The sequence below is a fragment of the Myotis nattereri genome, assembly GCF_964212035.1.
Source record: "Myotis nattereri genome assembly, chromosome: 2".
Taxonomy (NCBI): domain Eukaryota; kingdom Metazoa; phylum Chordata; class Mammalia; order Chiroptera; family Vespertilionidae; genus Myotis; species Myotis nattereri.
In genome coordinates, this window is record NC_138076.1 from 44279673 (window position 1) to 44300282 (window position 20610).

The 20610-nt window shown below is 38.4% G+C and overlaps 1 protein-coding gene across 1 annotated transcript; it reads left to right on the forward strand.

The window, feature by feature from the left end:
- Window positions 1-615: 615 nt before the first annotated feature.
- On the forward strand, window positions 616-20173 carry TGDS (TDP-glucose 4,6-dehydratase). Its single transcript, XM_081084558.1, has 12 exons — window positions 616-721; window positions 3164-3230; window positions 4485-4553; window positions 6269-6359; window positions 8509-8651; window positions 10050-10148; window positions 11127-11186; window positions 13792-13835; window positions 14515-14680; window positions 16435-16493; window positions 17349-17446; window positions 18786-20173. Exons 1-12 carry the CDS (start codon window positions 636-638, stop codon window positions 18869-18871), a joined length of 1068 nt encoding a protein of 355 aa, XP_080940684.1. The 5' UTR covers window positions 616-635; the 3' UTR covers window positions 18872-20173.
- Window positions 20174-20610: the final 437 nt, after the last annotated feature.

A 20610-nucleotide genomic window follows, 5' to 3' on the forward strand; every position in this document is an offset into this window, starting at 1 on the left:
TTAAACTATACAGGTAGGTACGTTGTTATTAACTTAGGGTACTCCTAAGGCTTACGAAGAGCCACACTCAAGGGGCTAAAGATCCGCATGTGGCTCGCGAACCGCAGTTTGCCCACCAAAGAGAGGGGACATCTTTACCCTGATTGCAAGCCGCTTGCGCTGTCTGTAATAATATTAAAACCAATAGCAAGAGGTCATTCTGCTATTCCAACCTCTCATCTCTATACTTGGTCAGATAACTGCCCGGAGTTCACAACTCAACTGCTGCGTAATCTGTGGAGATCGCTGTTGCACAAGAATGAAAAGAAGGGAATCATGCATAACTCCGACCACCTGGGTATCTAAATAAAGCCCGATTCATGCTGGTGACACTCCCCCGGAAAACTCCAAGACCCCCCTTTCCCAGACATCCCTCCTTAGATGCTAGCAAGCGCGCTTGCGCACCCGAGGGCTCCGCCCAGCCCTCCAATGGGCGGGGAATCCGCTACGTTCCCGAAGCCGCCCCTGTAACTTTGGGGGGCGGGGTGTCGGGGGGAAGGGGCGGGAACGAGGCGCGTCGTAAAAGGTCGCGGTGGAACTTCCCTATGGTCTGGACACCTGGCACTTTACGGTGCCAGGCGCTGCTGACCCCGGAGATGTCGGCTGCCTGTTGGGTGGATCCCCTGGGTCCTCCCAGCAGCTTTGCGAAGCGGGTGCTGGTGACCGGGGGCGCTGGTTTCATGTAGGTAACGGCGTCGCTGGCCGAGTCGTGGCTCCCCAGAAATCCCAGCCTTTTCCTGCGGCTCTTCGTGCTCTGGGCAGCTTGGGACCCGCTTTGGGTGTCTGAGACGGGGACAGTCTTAGTGCATGACGGTATCTGCCTGCCTTCTCCCCACTCCTGGCCTGCGAGGACCTGGTTCCTTTGAAACTGCGACTTCTTTAAAACGCCTTCCTCCCCAGGCAGAGGGGCGGCGTACCCGCCCTCCTACCTGGCCCGAGGTGCACCTGCCGCTCTTCTGAGTGCGCCCGTAATTGCAGAAAGCTGCTCGCCAGTTGCTTCAACCCTCCCGACCCCCTCCCCTCCAATACACAGGTCTTGTCGCCAAACAATAAATTTTTGTAATGTGATAGGACATTGATTTAGTCAACTGACTTAAAATTCTCTGTTGGTACTAAACGTTTGCTGCCTCTTTCCCTCGCACCCACAAGCAAGTCCTCTCTCGCTACTTCCAAATACAGTGGGGCCTTGACTTACGAGTTTAATTCGTTCCGAGACCGAGCTTGTTAACTCAAATTACTCTATCAACTCAATGCAAAAAATCGGCCTAAAAAAACTCGTTAGTCGGGACACTCGTAAGTCAAGGCCCCACTGTATATTCACAAGGCCTCTTCTCACCCCCTTCCCCTTGCACCCAGCCCATGGTACTTTCTTCTTTTGCCTGGACGACTGCTGTAGCCTCCTGATTGGTCACAGTGCTTCCAAGTCTGTTTCTCACAAGTCAGTGTTTATTAAGTAAGCGTGCACAACGTTTACTCTGATGATTCCTATCAGATTTAGAATAAAAGCCAGACTCTCTCCCCTATCTAGAAGACTCTCACATGCCCAAGCATTACTTCTCCACTCTGATCTCCTGCCAGTCTGCCCCTAGCTTTTCTGTGCCGGCCACGCTTGCCTCTTGCCTTCCCTGGAACACAGGAGGCTCCTTCCTCCTTTCTTGAGGCCTCTGCCCTTGCTTCCCCTTTGCTTAGGCTGTTGGCGTCACTCAGTTCAGATGTTTCCTCAGACGCCACCTCCTCAGGCCTTACCTGACCACCCTATCTAAATAAAGTAGCCCCTCCCTACTAACACACTTACCACTCCCGGAAATGGTATTACGCATTGTGCATATTGTTATGTGTCGTTTATTGCTTGCATCCCCACTTCAGAATGTAAACGGAATGAGGGCAGAAACTGCTGCTCTCTTAGCACCCGGAAGAATGCTCATTTTATAAAGGTCTTCAGTAATTGTTGAATGGATGAGTGCATAAGTGCAAACAAGAAACATTCCCAATGCCTCATGGAAGAAGAGGGACATGGGACTCTTTCTCCCAAGCCCATTAGCACATTAAATCTTCTCTTCTGAGCTGAAAGTGACTTGGAGAAGGGTACCAGCAGGCAAGGCTCACTTAATGAGAACAGGAACATGGACATGAAAGGATGGTACCGGTGTGAGAGTGCTGGTCCAGGAAGGGTATTTCTAGAAAATGCTATGAAAGGCCTGTTAAGTACAAACTCTGAATGCAACATTTGGTCGAGGGCTGTCCTTGTTCCTGCCCGTGTTTGGTGTCTATGATAAAATCTGGTGGATCATCTCACTGAGATATGCCTCTGGTTCCACTTCTGGGTCCTCTGAAACGCAGGAGCCACTGTGGATATCTAACTCGGATGGTTTCAGCTAACCTTGCAAACCTAGGTTTAGTCTAGGAGCCCCCCCCCCCGCCCCCCCCCCCCCGTTGTTTACATCATCAAATTCCGTACTAAGAGATAGCAATTGCAGTAGGATTACATTGAGCATAGACAACTCCTATGCTCATATTAACTTAATGTTTACATAATTATACCTACAGTCTCTGAAAAGGCTCATTATAGTCCATTTGCACTGACCACCAACCATTGCATTTATCATCCTGCTTTATTCCCATACTCAAAGCATGCATGGACAGATTATTTGTTTAAACTAATTTTTTCTATACCCAGAACCAGTAAATTGTCTTCTCCATAGCGTAAAGGGAATATAAGGCTTTGTATATTGATACTGTTGACAAGGTTAGTGTGTGTATATTCAGTGTAGTTATATTTCTTGTAAAAATGTAAAGGTATCTTTCATTTGTTGCCTAATACTTGGTAGCTTAGAGCAGTGGTCGGCAAACTGCAGCTCACGAGCCACATGCGGCTCTTTGGCCCCTTGAGTGTGGCTCTTCCTAAGCCTTAGGAGTACCCTAATTAAGTTAAAAACAATGTACCTACCCATATAGTTTAAGTTTAAAAAATTTGGCTCTCAAAAGAAATTTCAGTCGTTGTACTGTTGATATTTGGCTCTGTTGACTAATGAGTTTGTTGACCACTCTAAGCCTTAGAGTAACATTAAAGAATTTATGGAAAAGGTGAAATTTTCTACTAACAACATATACTTTTTTCTTATAGTGCATCACATGTGATTGTCTCTTTAGTGGAAGATTATCCAAACTATATGATCATAAATCTAGACAAGGTGAGTTTTATAAAAATGAGTTCATGCACTGAAACTTATTTATATTTTTTCAAATATTAGAATTTTGTCATGCTAATAATTTCATTTTTTTATCACTTTAGTAACTTAGGGGCCTATAGTTATGTGTTCATGCTATATTTAATCTTAGTAATAAAGTCCTTTGAAACTTTTTCATTTATTATGATAGCCTATAAAGTTAAGGTTTTAAGAGCAGTATTTTTACCCCTCAAAAATCTTCACCCTAAACTCAATATTCAGTGTAATTTTGTGATTATTAACCTTTTTCTGAATTGGAATATTATGATTATTTGATTTTATAATTTGATTTTATAACTGTCACCTCATGGAAAACTGTATATTTAGTTTTTAAATTAAAATGTAATTAATTTAATTTTGAGAATTTTTTAATAATAGTCAGACTCTCCCTAGAGAATCTGAAACCATGATTGGTAATCACTGATTTTTAAAAAAATTCATTTCAGAGAGGAAGGGAGAGGGAGAGAGAGAGAGGAACATCAATGATGGAAGAGAATCACTGATCGGCAGCATCCTGCCTGCCCCACACTGGGTATTAAGCCCCCAGCCGGGGCAGGTTGCTCCACCCGGGAACCGAGCCCTGATCACCCGTTACATAGGTCAACACTCAACCACTGAGCCACACCTGCTGGGCAGAGGAAATACCATGATTACTGAATTTTTTACTTTAAACACAAGATGCAGTTAGTTACCTTCATTTCACAAAATGTAATAGGAAAAATACATAGTCAAAGAATAATCCATAAGTCCTAGAAATTTTTACCTGCCTTGCTTTCATAGTAATTTTTTTCCCCCTTCTCTATACCAATTTACCAGCAGTTAACTCGGAAAAAGTGTAATGAGCTTATAATATGTGTAACACAGGTGTAATTGTTCTCAATCACTAACTCCTTTTCAGTAAGGAATAGTAAACTTTTCTAGCCACCAGAGGCTGGAGGCAAATCTGGGCAGGAAAATTTTTTAAAGGAGAGGTTTATAACAAGTGATTTTATTGTGTGTGTGTATGTGTGTTTTGAAACGATAACAAAATTACGTTTTTGCTTTTTACTTTTAAGATATTAGAAACTTTTAAAAATACAAAAAGAAAACACTTTAAGAACATATGTTCTTGTATTACAATCAGAACATCTATAGTCTTTAAAATAAATTGATATTTTATAGGAAAAGCTATTATCACTTTTTGTATTGTTTCTCTACCCTTCTTTTACTTATTATAAGCTGGATTACTGTGCAAGTTTGAAGAATCTTGAAACCATTTCTAACAAACAAAACTACAAATTTATACAGGTATGAAAGTTTCTTGTAATTATATAATTATTATAGATTGCCTTTTTACTTATTCAGACATTATATCTTCCTTCTTCACACACTTGTGTAATATGGGCATAGAAAACATGCTAATTAAAGACGTTTTAGTTTCCAGAAGTACCACATGCTATAGAGAATACTGCTTTTGGATTGACAGGATATATAAAGTTACATGTGATTTTTGGTACTTTGGCACATCTATGAGTAGCTGATTGAACTTACATGGTTTGTGACTTTTAGGTCCTCACTATCTTTCTTAATAAGGCCTTGCTGGGATTTAAGAAGATTGGAGTGTTACACAGGCCAGCCAATAGCCAAAAAACCCACCATACAGCCCATTGGATAGTCTTCTCCCATGAAAGTTGATTGATTGGCTCTTGGAGACTGATTCTTACAAGCCACCCAAAAGAGTCCAAAGTATAAACCAGAGAACCAGGTCATTAATTTGCAAAGGCAAATTTTAATGTCAAATGCAACTCGTTATCCTATGGTTTATGTGGGGGTTTTTTTAGTGATTCTAGAAATTCTATTTTTAACCACATTTTATTATTCTGTTCTTCTGTATGAAAGTGTTTTCTTCAGTCACCAAAGAATTATTGAGAATACATATTTTTATTTTATTTTATTATTTTTTAAAATCTTTTTACTAGAAGCCTGGTGCACAAAATTCATGCACTCCGGGGGAGGTAGGGAGGTCCCTCAGCCTGGCCTGTGCCCTCTTGCAGTCCAGGAGCCTTCTGGGGATGTCCAGCTGGGCATAAGCTGTCAGTTGGACATCCTTAGTGCTGCTGTGGATGTTGGAGAGGCCACCATCGCTGTGCTCACCAGCCATGAGCCCGGCCTCTGGCTGAGTGGCGGTCCCCTATGGGAGTGCACTGACCACCAGGGGACAGCTCCTGCGTTGAGCATCTGCCCCCTGGTGGTCAGTGCATGTCATAGTGACCAGTTGTTCCACTTCAGTCAATTTGCATATTAGCCTTTTATTATATAGGATTGATTTCAGAGAGGAAGGGAGAGGGAGAGAGAGATAGAAACATCAATAATGAGAGAGAATCATTGATCGGCTGGCTCCTGCATGTCCCCTACTGGGGATCTAGCCTGCAACCTGGGCATGTGCCTTTGACCTGAATCGAACTCAGGACCCTTCAGCCACAGGCCCACACTATCCACTGAGCCAAACCAGCTAGGGTGAGAAAACATATTTTTAGAACTAACTACACATCAGAAGTACTCTTACATTTACTTAGTTGTGATTAAGTACATTTTTCAAAATGTCATTCCAATTGTAATAATTACTTTAAATATATTTCAATAATGGTTATCTCGAACTTTTGAAAATATGTTTAAAATTTGTCCTGTTAATATAGTGACCTTAGGTTGGCAAGAATGTTATGGAAAAAACCTAGTACAGTCCTCAGTAGTAGTTGGTGCTCAATAAAATATTATTTTAGACATTTATTTGCAAAAATATTTTTGAATTGAATATTTTATATCCTAGGATGCTGAAAAAAATACATTATTCATTACTGTACTTACTTGACCTCTCAGTTAAATTTTAAGCTGTTCACTATTAAACTGGGGAGGGGAAAATGAATTCTTCTCTTATCATTTTGTTGTTGTTCATACAGTAAAATGGTTTTTACAAATGAGAATGCTAAATGAAACTTAGTTTTTTCACGTTTGCTTTTATATAGGGTGACATATGTGATTCTCACTTTGTGAAACTGCTTTTTGAAACAGAGAAAATAGATATAGTACTACATTTTGCTGCACAAACACATGTAGGTAAGCATTGTTTTATGTTACAGTTATGAGGGGCAAATTATCTTTTCCAGTGGCTGATTAGCCTAAATCAGTGATGGCGAACCTTTTGAGCTCGGCGTATCAGCATTTTGAAAAACCTTAACTTAATTCTGGCACCGTGTCACATATAGAAATTTTTTGATATTTGCAACCATAGTAAAACAAAGACTTATATTTTTGATATTTATTTTATATATTTAAATGCCATTTAACAAAGAAAAATCAACCAAAAAAATGAGTTTGCATGTCACCTCTGACACGCGTGTCATAGGTTTGCCATCACTGGCCTAAATCAAAGTCCAGTAATGGGGCTGAACAAGTAGGTACTTAGTATGTGTCCTTGAGCGAGCATATACCATGCTCTACTAGAAAAACAAGCCAGGGGTCACTCTGTCATCAAGGTAATTGGTGCTTTTTAGGTCACTTTTTTTTTAGTGTAGATTAAAATGTAACCTTGAATGTTATCTTAAAAATATGAGTTTAACCAAAGTCAGCATAGTGATTACTTTTGAGGAGATGGACATTCAAACTGTATTTTTAAAAAAATATTTGCATTGATTTTTTAGAGAGAGAGAGAGAGAGAAACATTGATATGAGATAGAAACATCAATCAGCTGCCTCCAGCACACTCCCTGAATGGGGATTGAACCCAAAACCTGAGTCTGTGCCCTGACCGGGAATTGAACTGGCGACCTTTCGGTGCACAGGATGGTGCTCAATCAACTAAGCCACACTGGCCAGGGCTCTATGAGTTTTTAATTTGGATTTTTCGTGTAATCAGGTTGAACATCTTAAGCTTCAGGATCTTTGTATTTATTGTCCAAACTATTTATGTCTCTTCCCCATTTTACCATAGGATTGTTATTTTTTATAACTTCTTTATAGATTGAATATATTAACCCTTTATTTCTGATAAGTTTAAATATTTTCCCAGTTTGTCATTTGTCTTTTTAATTTGTAGATTTTTCGTTGTTGTTTTTTTAACCATGCAAAAATTTTTATGTAGTCAAATTTATCAATTTCTTTTCTTTTGTTTCTGTATTGTCAGTCATAGTTAGGAAAGCCCCCCTCATTCCCCGGTTATAGAGAATTGACTCTTTAAAAGTGAATCCTGCCGAAACCGGTTTGGCTCGGTGGATAGAGCGTCGGCCTGCGGACTGAAAGGTCCCAGGTTCGATTCCGGTCAAGGGCATGTACCTGGGTTGCGGGCACATCCCCGGTGGGGGATGTGCGGGAGGCGGCTGGTCGATGTTTCTCTCTCATCGATGTTTCTGACTCTCTATCTCTCTCTCTTCCTCTCTGTAAAAAATCAATAAAATATATTTAAAAAAAAAAAAAAAGTGAATCCTATATAATAAACGCCTCATATGCTAAGTGTCTGATCGTCAGGTTGGCCATTCAACCAATCAAAGCGTAATATGCTAATGATAGGCTAAGGCTGCTCAACCGTTCGCTATGATGTGCACTGACCACCGGGGGCAGACGCTGCAACCAGTAGGTTAGCTTGCTGCTGAGGTCTGGCCTATCGGGACTGAGCGAGATGGGCTAGACACACCCTGGAACACTCCCGCGGTCCCTCCCCGGCTGGCCAACCTCCCATGTCCCTCCCTGGCCCCGATCATGCGCCATTAGGGTCCCTTGGCCTAGTCTGCACCCTCTTGCAATCCAGGCTGAGGGACCCCCCACCCCCCACCCCAAGTGCATGAATTTCGTGCACTGGGCCTCTAGTTTATGTATTATAAAATAATTTGTCCAATAGTTGTTGTTTTCAGCAATAACATGTTGAGCTGAAAAGCCCAGCCCTCTAGCTTCAACATGAAATTTCAAAAAAATTTTAAATTTAAATATTATTTTAAATTTAGATGTATTATTTATTTATTTTTCTTATGGAACTAAAAGTTTCCTGCAAATCTAGCACTGATGGTTTTCTAGGCTCTAAGAATGTACACGTACGATGTAAGTTAGGCTTAAAGAAATCATAATAGCCATGTGTTTTATGTTATTTTTAAAACTATCGCATGTGTAGTGAATGAAGAGAAGTGAATAGAGTTTTCCTTAAACCTGAGTCTACCATTTGGTATTTATTTTATCCCTTGGATGGACTTGTTCTTGCTTTCTCTCTTTTCTTTAGATCTTTCATTTGTACGTGCCTTTGAGTTTACATATGTTAATGTTTATGGCACTCACGTTTTGGTAAGTGCTGCTCATGAAGCCGGAGTGGAGAAATTTATTTACGTCAGCACAGATGAAGTATACGGAGGGAGTCTTGATAAGGTAAGCTTAGAAAATATATATTTCATCTACTTACCATGGACCTTGCAACAAACCTTAAATATTAAGGCTTTCTCTGGGCTTTTTTCAGCCTCTGATTATACATTACCTGTGGGACTCTCTAGTTGTCATTCCATTGTGCCTCTAGTCAAATCAAATAATGCCACTCCAATGGCAACAACAGTACTCACGGAAGAGATGTAAATGTAATATGACTGACAATGTTTTACAAGAGAACAGCAGATTTCATCTTTTTGTCCTGTCTTATTTGCATGATGAATGTTACTTGCATCAGCTAGAGCATGTGTAAATTAGGCTGCAGCATGCTGCCTGTTCACTCAGGAAAGCACCCTGGGATGTCAAGGAGTTGAGTGTGAAATTATTGTAGAAACTGGAATCTGATCTCCTTTTTTAATCATATGTAAATGTCGTACTTTTAATGCAAAAAAAATGGCTCCATTTTCCAGTCTATATTCTTTATAGTCAACAATGACCTCATTCTGTTTTATTTTGTTTTCACCAAAACATATATGAGTGAAAAAAATCAGGTAGTTTGGAAAAACTTATAGTGAGAAAAAGCAGACCCTAACCACTTTTCAATCCACAATCCCACCTCTGAGAAGCAACCATTTTCATTTCTCCTTGCATTTTTTATAAGCTGAACTTCTTCCTCCTTGTACCTTGTCACCCTACATCTGATGTGACACAGTAGCCAGAATATTTATTTATTTAAATGATTGCTTGCTGCCAGACAGCTAAGGGCATCTTTTTTAAAAAAAATATATATTTTATTGATTTTTTACAGAGAGGAAGGGAGAAGGGTAGAGTTAGAAACATCGATGAGAGAGAGAGACATCGATCAGCTGCCTCCTGCACACTCCCTACTGGGGATGTGCCAGCACCCAAGGTACATACCCTTGACCGGAATCAAACCTGGGACCCTTGAGTCCGCAGGCCGATGCTCTTTCCACTGAGCCAAACCAGTTAGGGCCAGAATAAATTTTTAAATGTAAGATCATGACATTACTACTCTGCTCAAGGTCAGTTAATGTTTTGATGCTGGCCTTCAAGGTTCCACATATTCTCGCCTCCCTCTAGCTCTCCAACCTCATCTCCCATTTCTCTCCCGTCTCACAAAGCTCCTTGTAGTCCCCTTGAACACACTTCTGTCTCAGGGCCTTTGCACTTGCTGTTCTGCCTCTCGCCTCATTGGGTGGTTGTGAACTTTAAATAGGTTACTACATTAAAGTGCTCAGAGAAATGCTTGGCGCGTAGTTGGGGTTCATTAATGTCTTTTTAATGTAGTGATTAACATTTCAAGTTTGTAATATGTTTTCTGATTTCTCTACTTAGAAAGTATGCATAGTACTTTTTAAAAGAAATTCATCTTTTTAAAATTAGGAATTTGATGAATCTTCACCCAAACAACCAACAAATCCGTATGCATCATCTAAGGCAGAGGCTGAGTGTTTTGTACAATCTTACTGGGAACAATATAAAGTAAGAACTTTAAATTTTAATTTAAAACTCTTGAATCATTTTTCTTTGGACTTAGATGTTAAAACATCAAGTTAGCATTAGCAATATTTCATTTCTAGAGTAGAAGATATGTAGTGAGAAAAGTTACATATTAAGAAATTTTAAAAATCTGATTTTCTATAGCGTGTGGACAGTGTAGGACCTACTTCTTTTTAGTTCATCTTTTAAAGGAGTGATTTGTATGGTTTTTTTTCCTTACTTCAGTAATAGGTAGAGTATTACAGCTAAAGTGAAAAGCCCTGCTCCCGCTCCCAGGAATCCTGGGAGAGAAGGAAGAGAGGGGGAGGGCAGATTCGATTACCGCCTCTGTGCTCCTCTCTGCACAATTCACCTCTCGTGGCTCCTCGTGAATAGGAGGCAGAGTTCCCCGGTGGCTCTGACGGTGTCAGCGGGGAGCCTTACCCAGTATGAAGTATCAGCTCGAACCCCCTACATTTGGCTTCCCACTGATCTGTGGGAGTAATTAGGGTCTGGGCCAGAAAGGCAAGGCAAGGAATGACTTACGGTTCTTTTGCCTTTTGCGTTCCAGGAGCATTGGTCCTTTTCCCTTTTCTGGTAGGTTTTTTATTTGTAAGCGTTGGTACAGCAGAGAAAGCCAATTTGAAGTATAACATCTAAGCAAACCTATAGGTGGTCTCTGAAATAATCAGATGGAAATTTCCTTCATTTTCTTCTGTCAGACTTACAAACCTGCCTTCATCTGTACTTGTCCTCCCCTTGTCCCAATAAAGAAAAAATTCCTCTTGAAACCTCTGCCTTTATCTGAATCCCATCCTTTCCCGTCTTTTCAGGAGTCTTACATTAGAAAAAAAAATCCCTTTGCTCTGTCTTTAAGGTGTGTGGAATTATTTAGCCAAAAGTGCCATATTTTAAAGCTGCTTAACTTTAGATAATTATTATTTTGGACCTTTCCATTATCTTACTCTCAAATACTCTAAGTTTCCAGTTGTCATCACAAGAAGCAGTAATGTTTATGGACCACATCAATATCCAGAAAAGGTACATTTTATTTCTAAATTCAGAATGTTTTAGTGATTGTAACTTACAGTAATCTCTCTTCAGTTATTCGTTCAACATTTATGTTGTAATGATACGTAATTTATAGATGCTATATAGGCCACATGCAGATCTCTGGTTTAGAGTTGGAAGACTTGAGCTTAAGTCTTGACCTTACATTCATCAGCTGGCATGACCTTGGGCCCTTTGAGCATCATCTTTCGATTGAGGAGTAAGGATAATATTAGAAAGGAATTTGAGGAATCCAGTGAGATGATACACGTGAAAAGGCCTTGCACTTTGCAGGATTCCCAAGCTCTGCTATCACGCTGCAGTTTAGACTCCTGGTTTGCAGTAAGACCAGTACGTCAGGCTATACATGAATGTAAAAACTAGTTAGAGAGTGATGGGGGAAGCTTGTACAGAAATTGATCTGAGGCTCCACAGCGATGGGATGTTAGTATGGAGGAAAGCATCTCCAGTGGGCAGAGACACCATAGAAATCAGCCATGCTGGTGCCAAGAATCCTGAACTAAAAATGCTGACCTCAGAGTGCATTTTGGAAAGCAGGACTCCAAAGTCAGGGAGATTTAAAGAGACAGATGGTGCTGTGCACTAATATTTGCCCAGTGAAGGCAAGAGGGAGTGCTTTGCGTGTGGTAGAGCTTTGGCAAATCTGTTTTATTCAGGTTTTAGGTAACCTCTCTGCGCTTAAAGTGTCTCCCAGAGAGACTGTGCACTTGAGGCCTTTGGAGAACATTGTTTGTTTCCTGCTACTGTATGAAAACCCCAAATAGGTCACATTAGTGTCTTTGTCCTTTGATTCAATTCTGTCTATAGCACTTCTAGAGAGTGCAGGGTGTGGCCCCTGAGGATGGCAGGGGGATAGGACAACCAAGTTTTGGTCCCTGTCCTCAGAGTAACATTTGGAGTGAACGGAGGTAAGGGCTGGAGGGAGCTAAGAGACTGGATAAAAAATAAAGGGGGGAAAAATAAATTTATCTTGCAGTCATCTGGTTAACTGTCCTCCAACTCCTCTTTATTGTTGCAGGCCTGAATGTCTTCCAGAAAGTAGTACAAGTAGTGAATAAAGAAATGTAGTCAGACCCTGCTGGTGTGGCTCAGTGGCTGAGCGTTGACCTATGAACCAGGAGATCAAGGTTTAATTCCCAGTCAGGGCACATATCTGGGTTGTGGGTTTGATCCCCAGTGGGCACGTGCAGGAGGTAGCCGATTCTCTCTCATCATTGATGTTTCTATCGCTCTCTCCCTCTTCCTTTCTCTCTGAAATCAATAAAGAAAAAAAATATATAAAAGGAAATGTAGTCAGCCGTAGTTGAGTAGCTCAGTTGGTTAGAGCATCATCCTGATACGTCAGGGGTTGCAGGTTCAATCCCCTGACAGGGCACATACAAGAGTCAACCAATGAATGCATAAATAAATGGAACAACAAGTTGATGTTTAAAAAAGAAATGTAGTCAAATATAGTTAATGCCTGTGTGATTGGTTCTGTACCATTAAGCCCAATTTTAAGTAACTATGCTCCCTCTCATCCTAAATTTAGAGCGAGTTTTTCACTTCCCAGCTGGTTGCATTAATCTGTTTGTCCAAAGGAAAGGGCCTTATCATGATCTGCTGGTGTTAATATCTACTTTGCTTAAGTTTTGGAGTATCTTTAACAGGTTTATTATAAAATTAGTAGTTTATCTCACCTTGTTTAACATAAGTTTACTTTGAATCCAAGGCACTGGAATGTACTTTTTTTATTTTTATTTTTTATTTTAATTTTTTTTATTAAATATATTTTATTGATTTTTTACAGAGAGGAAGGGAGAAGGATAGAGAGCTAGAAACATTGATGAGAGAGAAACATCTATCAGCTGCCTCCTGCACACTCCCTACTGGGGAAGTGCCTGCAACCCAGGTACATGCCCTTGACCGGAATCGAACCTGGGACCCTTCAGTCCGTAGGCTGACGCTCTATCCACTGAGCCAAACCGGTTTTGGCTGAAATGTACTTTCTTTATTAATTTCACAAGCACTTATTGAGAAGGTGTTATATATAAAGCAATTGCTCTTATACAGTCAACACAATAGTGAGTTTTGTGATGAAAAAGCAAATTGTTTATGAAGATTTTCTGAAATTTTCCACTATTTATATTATCTTATTTTCATATTTTTCTAGGAGATAACTTATTTTTGTGAAATACGAAGCTGTCTTAGAGTTCTTTTACTTATTGAAATTGTAATAGGTTTTTCTTGAACTCTGATAATAATTGGAATGCATCTATATGTGTATTTCTTTTTTTAAAAAAAAAAGTTTTTATTGATTTTAGAGAGAGAGGAAGGGAGAGGGAGAGAGATTGAAACATCGATGAGAGAGAAACATAGATCGGCTGCCTCCTGCATGCCCCATACTGGGGAATGAGCCCACAACTGGGCCTGTGCCCCAACCAACGACCTCTTGGTGCATGGGTCAATGATGCTCAACCACTGAGCCACATCAGCTGGGCTATATGTATATTTTTTAACAATAATATGATGAGCTTAGATTCATATTAATGAGTAAATTTCCAAAGTCTAAAGTGATATTTAAATATTCTTTTAGGTTATTCCAAAATTTATTTCTTTACTACAACACAACAGGAAATGGTATGTTACTATTTACCTTTGTACCCATAAGCTTTTCTGAAATGTTGTGGAATTTCTTCTACATTTAGTCAATAGTTCTTTAAAAAATAAGTATAATTTGTAATTCATCTTTATAATTTATTTACTAAAATCATTTCAGTTCTTAAGTGAAGGGACTAAGCATAATACAAAAACAAAAAAACAACTCATAGACACACAACAATATGGTTATTACTAAAGGGAAAGAGGTTGCGGGGAGGTAGAATGGAGGAAAGGGGAATAAGTGGTGACAGAGGGAAAAAATTCAGTTCTTAAATGATTTATCCTGGAACTTTTCAGTTATCGCATAAAATTTGACATCTATCTGTATATAACTTTACTTTTTGAAAGGATTTATTTAATTCATAAAACTGTAGATATTTCTTCAAAATAAATTTATGGTATACAATTGATGAATAAATATTTCTCAGAGGGTCACATATATTTGCCACTTTTCTACTGAGTACCCTCAGGAGGTTTGAAGATCATTTAAGAACTATGGATAAAATTTAGAAAAGTTGTGAAATTTTGTGTTTTCAGTAAAAGATTTCTAGATCACATTGGGAATTGGCTTTTCTGGAGTTGTGCTCAATTGTTGCCTTTGGTTTGGAAGAGCTTACTTTTTTACATTTTATGATTTCCTTTTATTTAATCTTTTTAGCTGCATTCATGGATCAGGGCTCCAAAAGAGAAATTTTCTTTATGCTACTGATGTAGTAGAAGCATTTCTCACTGTCTTAAAAAAGGGGAAGCCAGGTGAAATTTATAACATTGGAACCAATTTTGAAATGTCAGTTCTCCAGCTTGCCAAAGAACTAATACAACTGGTACGTATATGTTGTGAAAGGGTAGTGTTTTCAAAATTTAGTGATAGCAATGACTAATTTAGTCAAAATCAACCATTTACAGTTTATTCAATTGAAAGTTAATAAATTATACATAAAATTTATAGTTATACATACCAGCAATTTTTGACCAGAGTGCTGCAAGAATTTTTAAAACATGTAATAATACCTATTTAGTCAGGGACACTGACCTCTTTTCAGAGAATGAGATTGTAAAAAAAAAAGACAACAGCTAACACAACAATGGCCATCTGGTGTGAATGAATAAAAATAATATCTATTTTTTTGTCAGATCAGCAAGAAATATACTTTTGGTGTGCCACAGATTTTAGTCATTAGTTTATGTACCATGAGATGTAAAAGGTTGACAATCACTGATGTTTACTATCTATACACTAAGATGTGTCATTTGAAATTATATCACTCATTTAGTAACAGTTTTTCAGGGGGAAAAAATCCTAATATATTAAATCTACCTACCCAATAAAAGATATACCTCAATTTTAGAAATCAAAAGCTTTAAGTCTTAGAATAAAGGAGCAATGATACGTAAATAATTATGGTTATGAGTGTCTGTATGTATTTGTGAACATCAGTGATGAATCTCAGAATTCAGTGGAAAGGAGGACTGAGTGTATTGAAAAGCTGTTGTTTTCCTCTGCACTATTCTCAGAACGCTCTGTACTCCTAACGTGTGGGTTTCCCACACCGAACAATCGTCATTTACCGTCTGGGTGTTCTACAATTTAACTCTGATGGTTTCTATCTGGAGAAAGTATCAGATCCCACAGGTTAACGAATCAGTCCCACAAGACTGTCCTCAGTTCAGATGCCATTTGTAAGACTTGGCTATCACCTGTGCTTCTGACCAGCCAGCTATAAGTTGGAGGTAATTTGCTAGAGTGGCTCACAGAACTCAGGAAGCAGTTTACTTTCTAGGTCACTGGTCTTTTACACAGGCTGTAGCTCAGGAACAGCCAGTGGAGGAGACACATAGGGCAAGGTGTGAGGGAAGGGGCCTGGAGTATCCATGCTCTCTCTGGGCATGCCCCTCTCCTAGCACCTCCATGTGTTGGCAGGCTAGAAACTCCAAACCCTGTCTTTGTGTGTGTGTGTGTGTGTGTGTGTGTGTGTGTGTGTGTGTGTTTTAATGGAGGTTTCATTAAGTGGGCATGATTGATTAACACATTGGTGATTAATTCAACCTCAAGCACTTCTTCCCCTTCCTCTCCCAGGTGTGTGGGGAGAGGGGGCTGAGTTCCATCCCTCTAATCACCTGGTTGGTCCTCCTGGCAGCCAGCCCCCATCCTTAGGCGCTTCCCCAAGATCAGTTACTAACATCAACTCTGATGCAATGAAAAGGGCTTATTATAAATAGCAAAAGACACCTTTATCTCTTATTATTTAGGAAATTCCAAGTATTTCAGGAGTTCCGTGACAGGAACAGGGTTGACTACCAAACATATATTTCTTATAAAGACAATATTACAATGAGTAATAACCAAAAGCCAAAAAACTTTATTTTCTGCAATAGTATACAATATGTATTCTTTCTGAGCTGCAGGTAGAGATTGGGTTATAAAGTACAGAAAGTTACTAAAATGCTGTTCATCTTAGTTGTCTCTCCCGCTTTCAGGAAGTTGTTTTCCTTGTCTTTTGAATCCTCTGTTGAAAACCATTCTTATTCTCTGGTCTCATTTTATAATTTGACTTAAAAGCCCTTTCCGTTTTGACAGATCAAAGAGACCAATTCAGAGTCTGAAATGGAAAACTGGGTTGATTATGTTAATGATAGGTGAGTAACAAGTTAAAACGTTGGGGAAAGACTTGGCATCTTAGGTACTCATAAAATTATAAAATATGTGGACTTAACCAGACACTAGTTTGTCCATTTTGAGTTTTCTACTAAAATATTTTTTTTCTAATTATAAATGTCATAAGTATAAAGTGTAGCATTATTACTAACTGTGTGATTTAAAGAAAGTTACTGACCTTTTCCAAGACTGAGGTTTCCTTAAGTGTGAAATAGAGAAAATATTACCTTGCTTTTTAAAAAAAATATTTTTATTGATTTCAGAAAGGAAGGGAGAGGGAGATAGAAACATCAATAATGAGAGAGAATCATTGACTGGCTGCCTCCTGCACACCCCCTACTGGGGATCAAACCCGCAACCTGAGCATGTGCCCTTGACCAGAATCGAACCCAGTACCCTTCAATCCACAGACCGATGCTCTACCCACTGAGCCAAACAAGCTAGGACTTATCTTGCTTTTTAAAAAGTATTTTAAGGTTCAGTTATAATATAAAGTACCCAGCCCAGGATATGAAACACAAGAGTCCTAATAAGTTTATATGCATTTATTTATTCATCAAACATTTAGGTATGACCCACCGCATTCATACTTAGATTGTGCTGAAATGAGAAGATAAGCCACAGTGAGTGTTAGGCATCTGGGATTATAGATGATTTTAAAAATATATACACTTTATTTTATAAATTCTCTATGGTCATGTCATTACGGAGAAAATTTTTAAGAAAAAAAAATGTGAATTATGGTGAAGATGCATGGATACCCATTATTTCTCTTAGTATTCAGATTTGTAAATATATTTCCACAGTGTCATTTTAAATCTGTTTTGTTTTCCAAGACCCATCAATGACATGAGATATCCAATGAAATCAGAAAAAATACATGGCTTAGGATGGAGACCTAAAGTGCCTTGGAAAGAAGGAATAAAGAAAACAAGTATGTTATGAATTGGTCATTTGAAGGATGAAGGTTGAGAAAAATTTAAAGAAAAAGTGGTTTCTTTTTAGAACACTACAAATTCAGTAGAATATTGCAATGAATCATTTTTACTTTTCAAATTGTTACATTTAATATATTTCTAGCAATAGTACTATATTTCCTAAGCATCTTGAATTTCATAGACTAACTTCTGATCAGTCTTCCTATATCTTTTTAGTATTTATCGGCTACTTAATTTCATTGTTTCTCAGGTACACAATTTTTTACGTTTTTCACGTCCTTAAAAGTTATGTGTTTTTACAGTCATTAGCATCTTAAAATTATCATTGCAACATTTTTCTTTCTTAGTGGTATGTAAAATAATGGTCTATCTTAAGATAAGTGTCATTTTAGATTTGATGAAATATAGATACTTACAGTCTTCAAGTGTCTTAAGGTTTTTTTTTAATAAATATGTTTTTATTGATTTCAGAGAGGAAGGGAGAGGGAGAGAGAGAGATAGAAATATCAGTGATGAGATCATTGATCGGCTGCCTCCTGCATGCCCCCTACTGGGGAACGAGCCCACTACCTGGGCATTTGCTCTTGACTGGAATCGAACCTGGGACCCTTAGGTCTTCAGGCCGATGCTCTATCCAGTGAGTCAAAGGGCAAGTGTCTTGAGTCTTTTTATATTGAAACAAATAGGAAGCAAGTTGAATATGTATAGAAATATCTATTAAAATAGGTATATACAAAGTCTGTGTGTATATATATTTAGAAATGTACTAATGAGAAAATATATGTCCAAACATAAATTCTTGATTCAGAGTTTAAAATACAAAATACTTGTATTAAATTTTAAAAAGCAAATTCAAAGCTAATTTATCTTTTTAATTTAAATTAAAAAACTTTACTGATAGTATAGCAACATAAAATAATTTTGCATAGTAATAGAAGGAAACTCATATCATTTCACTATGCCTGTAATGCATTATTACTACATTTCTATGAATAAAATACTACACCTATTTTCTGTAACTCTAAAACTAATGCAAATGATTTATCTCATCTCCCCTGAATTTCTTAAAATCAGAATGTCTTAAACTCTTACACCAGCAAAGTAAACATTGAAGCACTTTTGAAGTTAAAAAGAAAAAAATAGTTGATTCTTAAATCTGAATATTCGTTGATGAAATATCTTCTGATTAATATCAGTTCAAAATCAAATTGTCACTAGGCAGTCCTCATAAGCTATTGGGCAAGACTTTTCTTACTTAGCAGAACTCAGTAGATTTGGGTTAACTGATGTTTAGTTTTTTCATTTTGATTTTTGTCTTTCTTTTTCCCCTATCAGTTGAGTGGTACAAAGAAAATTTCGACAACTGGAAGAATGCGGGCAAGGCATTAGAACCCTTCCCAGCACAGCCACCGTTTGTGTAGTCAGGACAGTTTTTGGAAAAAGAAGAAAATTATCCTACCTCGACAAGATAAGAAATCAAGTGACCAAATGAAGTGTCTTTTTTCTTTTTCTTTTTTATTTCATGACTTTTTGTATACAATCCAAATGCCAAATTCCTCAATCTTTAGAAGAGTTTCAGGATTGGCATAGGATTTAAGTATCGAAATTCTTCCAGGAAACTTTTCTGAATTAGGAACCAGTAGGCATAGAAGGGCTCCTTCATAGGAGTGGGCAGAAGGAGGCATTGCCTGGTTCTGAGAACAGGGGCAGTGACAGCTTTGCTGGCACTGAACTCAGCCAGCCTCCCAGCCTTGTCCTGCCTAGAAATTCTCTGAAGTTTTCATTTTTAGGCAAGCAGGATGAGACTTAGGCCCTAACTCATCTTTTTTTTAAGGTATGATTGCTTTAAAAATGGAACAAAATGGAAGCACTTTTTAACTTTTGATAATTTTGTAACATGAAGTTAAATCTTTTTTAAAAGAAGGACATAGTTTTTATATTTTCAAAGTTGGTCATTGAACTATGTATAAGTAACCTTGTATCAGAAATTTTATCATGTTTAAAATGATTTAATTTATAAAATGATCTATATTTTAATGTATTTAATATAGAACATGTTTTTTTTTAACTAATGAATGTTTTTATTTTCCTGTAGAAGAATTTTTAAATACTTAATTATGTATTTTTAATTCCTTTAAGATTATTTGAAAATGTAACTGATTGGACATTGTGTTGAGAAAGAGAAAAGAGTCCAAGAGTAAGCCCAGCTTTCTGGCTTCAGTGCATGATTGAGGTTGTTTTCTCTGTGAAGTAGAAAGCAAGGTCATTCGCCCAGAGGTGGTGAGGGAGGGGGAGAGAAATGGAGTGAGGACCTTGAGAATGTGGAGATTGGGGAAAGAGTAAGCACATCCAACATTAGTAAGAGGATTTGCCAAACAGAAATCAAACACAAACTGAAGTTGAACACTTGTAACTTCAAAATTCTGAGATATGTAAAAATAGTTAGGTTGAGCAAGAATTGGGAATAGTATGAATCAGGTCGGGCAGAAGGACTAGTGAGTGAGAGGAACTGAAATGATGCTCCACAGGTCTTGGTTGTGTGGGGAAGAAATGCTTCTTGGAGGTAGCCTGTGGAAAATGGAGATCGGGAGCCAGGTGTAAGGGAGGTTGAGATGAAAGTTCAGGGAGGCTAGGAAGTTACAGGCAGAAATGGGACCAACTGAGCAATTGTGGTGGAGTCGGTCATTGAGGGTAGATGACAAAATAAAAACACTTGCTGTATCATTTGTTCTGTCATTTGTTCTTACATACATTTTTGTGTATAATTTTGTTTTCAATTTTAATAGACTCACTTTATTGTTCGTCTCATCTCAGAAGATGACCTTGACAGACATTAGGAACATAGCATGAAAAATCAGTTTGTTTGTTTTTAATGCAACGAAGTGTTAAAAAAATTAATGCTCCATTTCATGTCACAAGGGAAATGCAAATTAACATAACAATGAGATACTGCTGTACACCTATTAACCCAAAGTCTGGAACACTGACACCAGCAGATGCTGACAAATGATTCCACTTATATGAGGTATATAGAGTAGGCAAATTCACAGACATAGAAGGTAGAGTAGAGGTTAACCAGGGGCTGGGGGCTGGGTGGAGAGGGGAAGAGGGAGTTATTGTTTAATGGGTGCAGAGTTTATTTGGGAAGATGAAAAAGTTC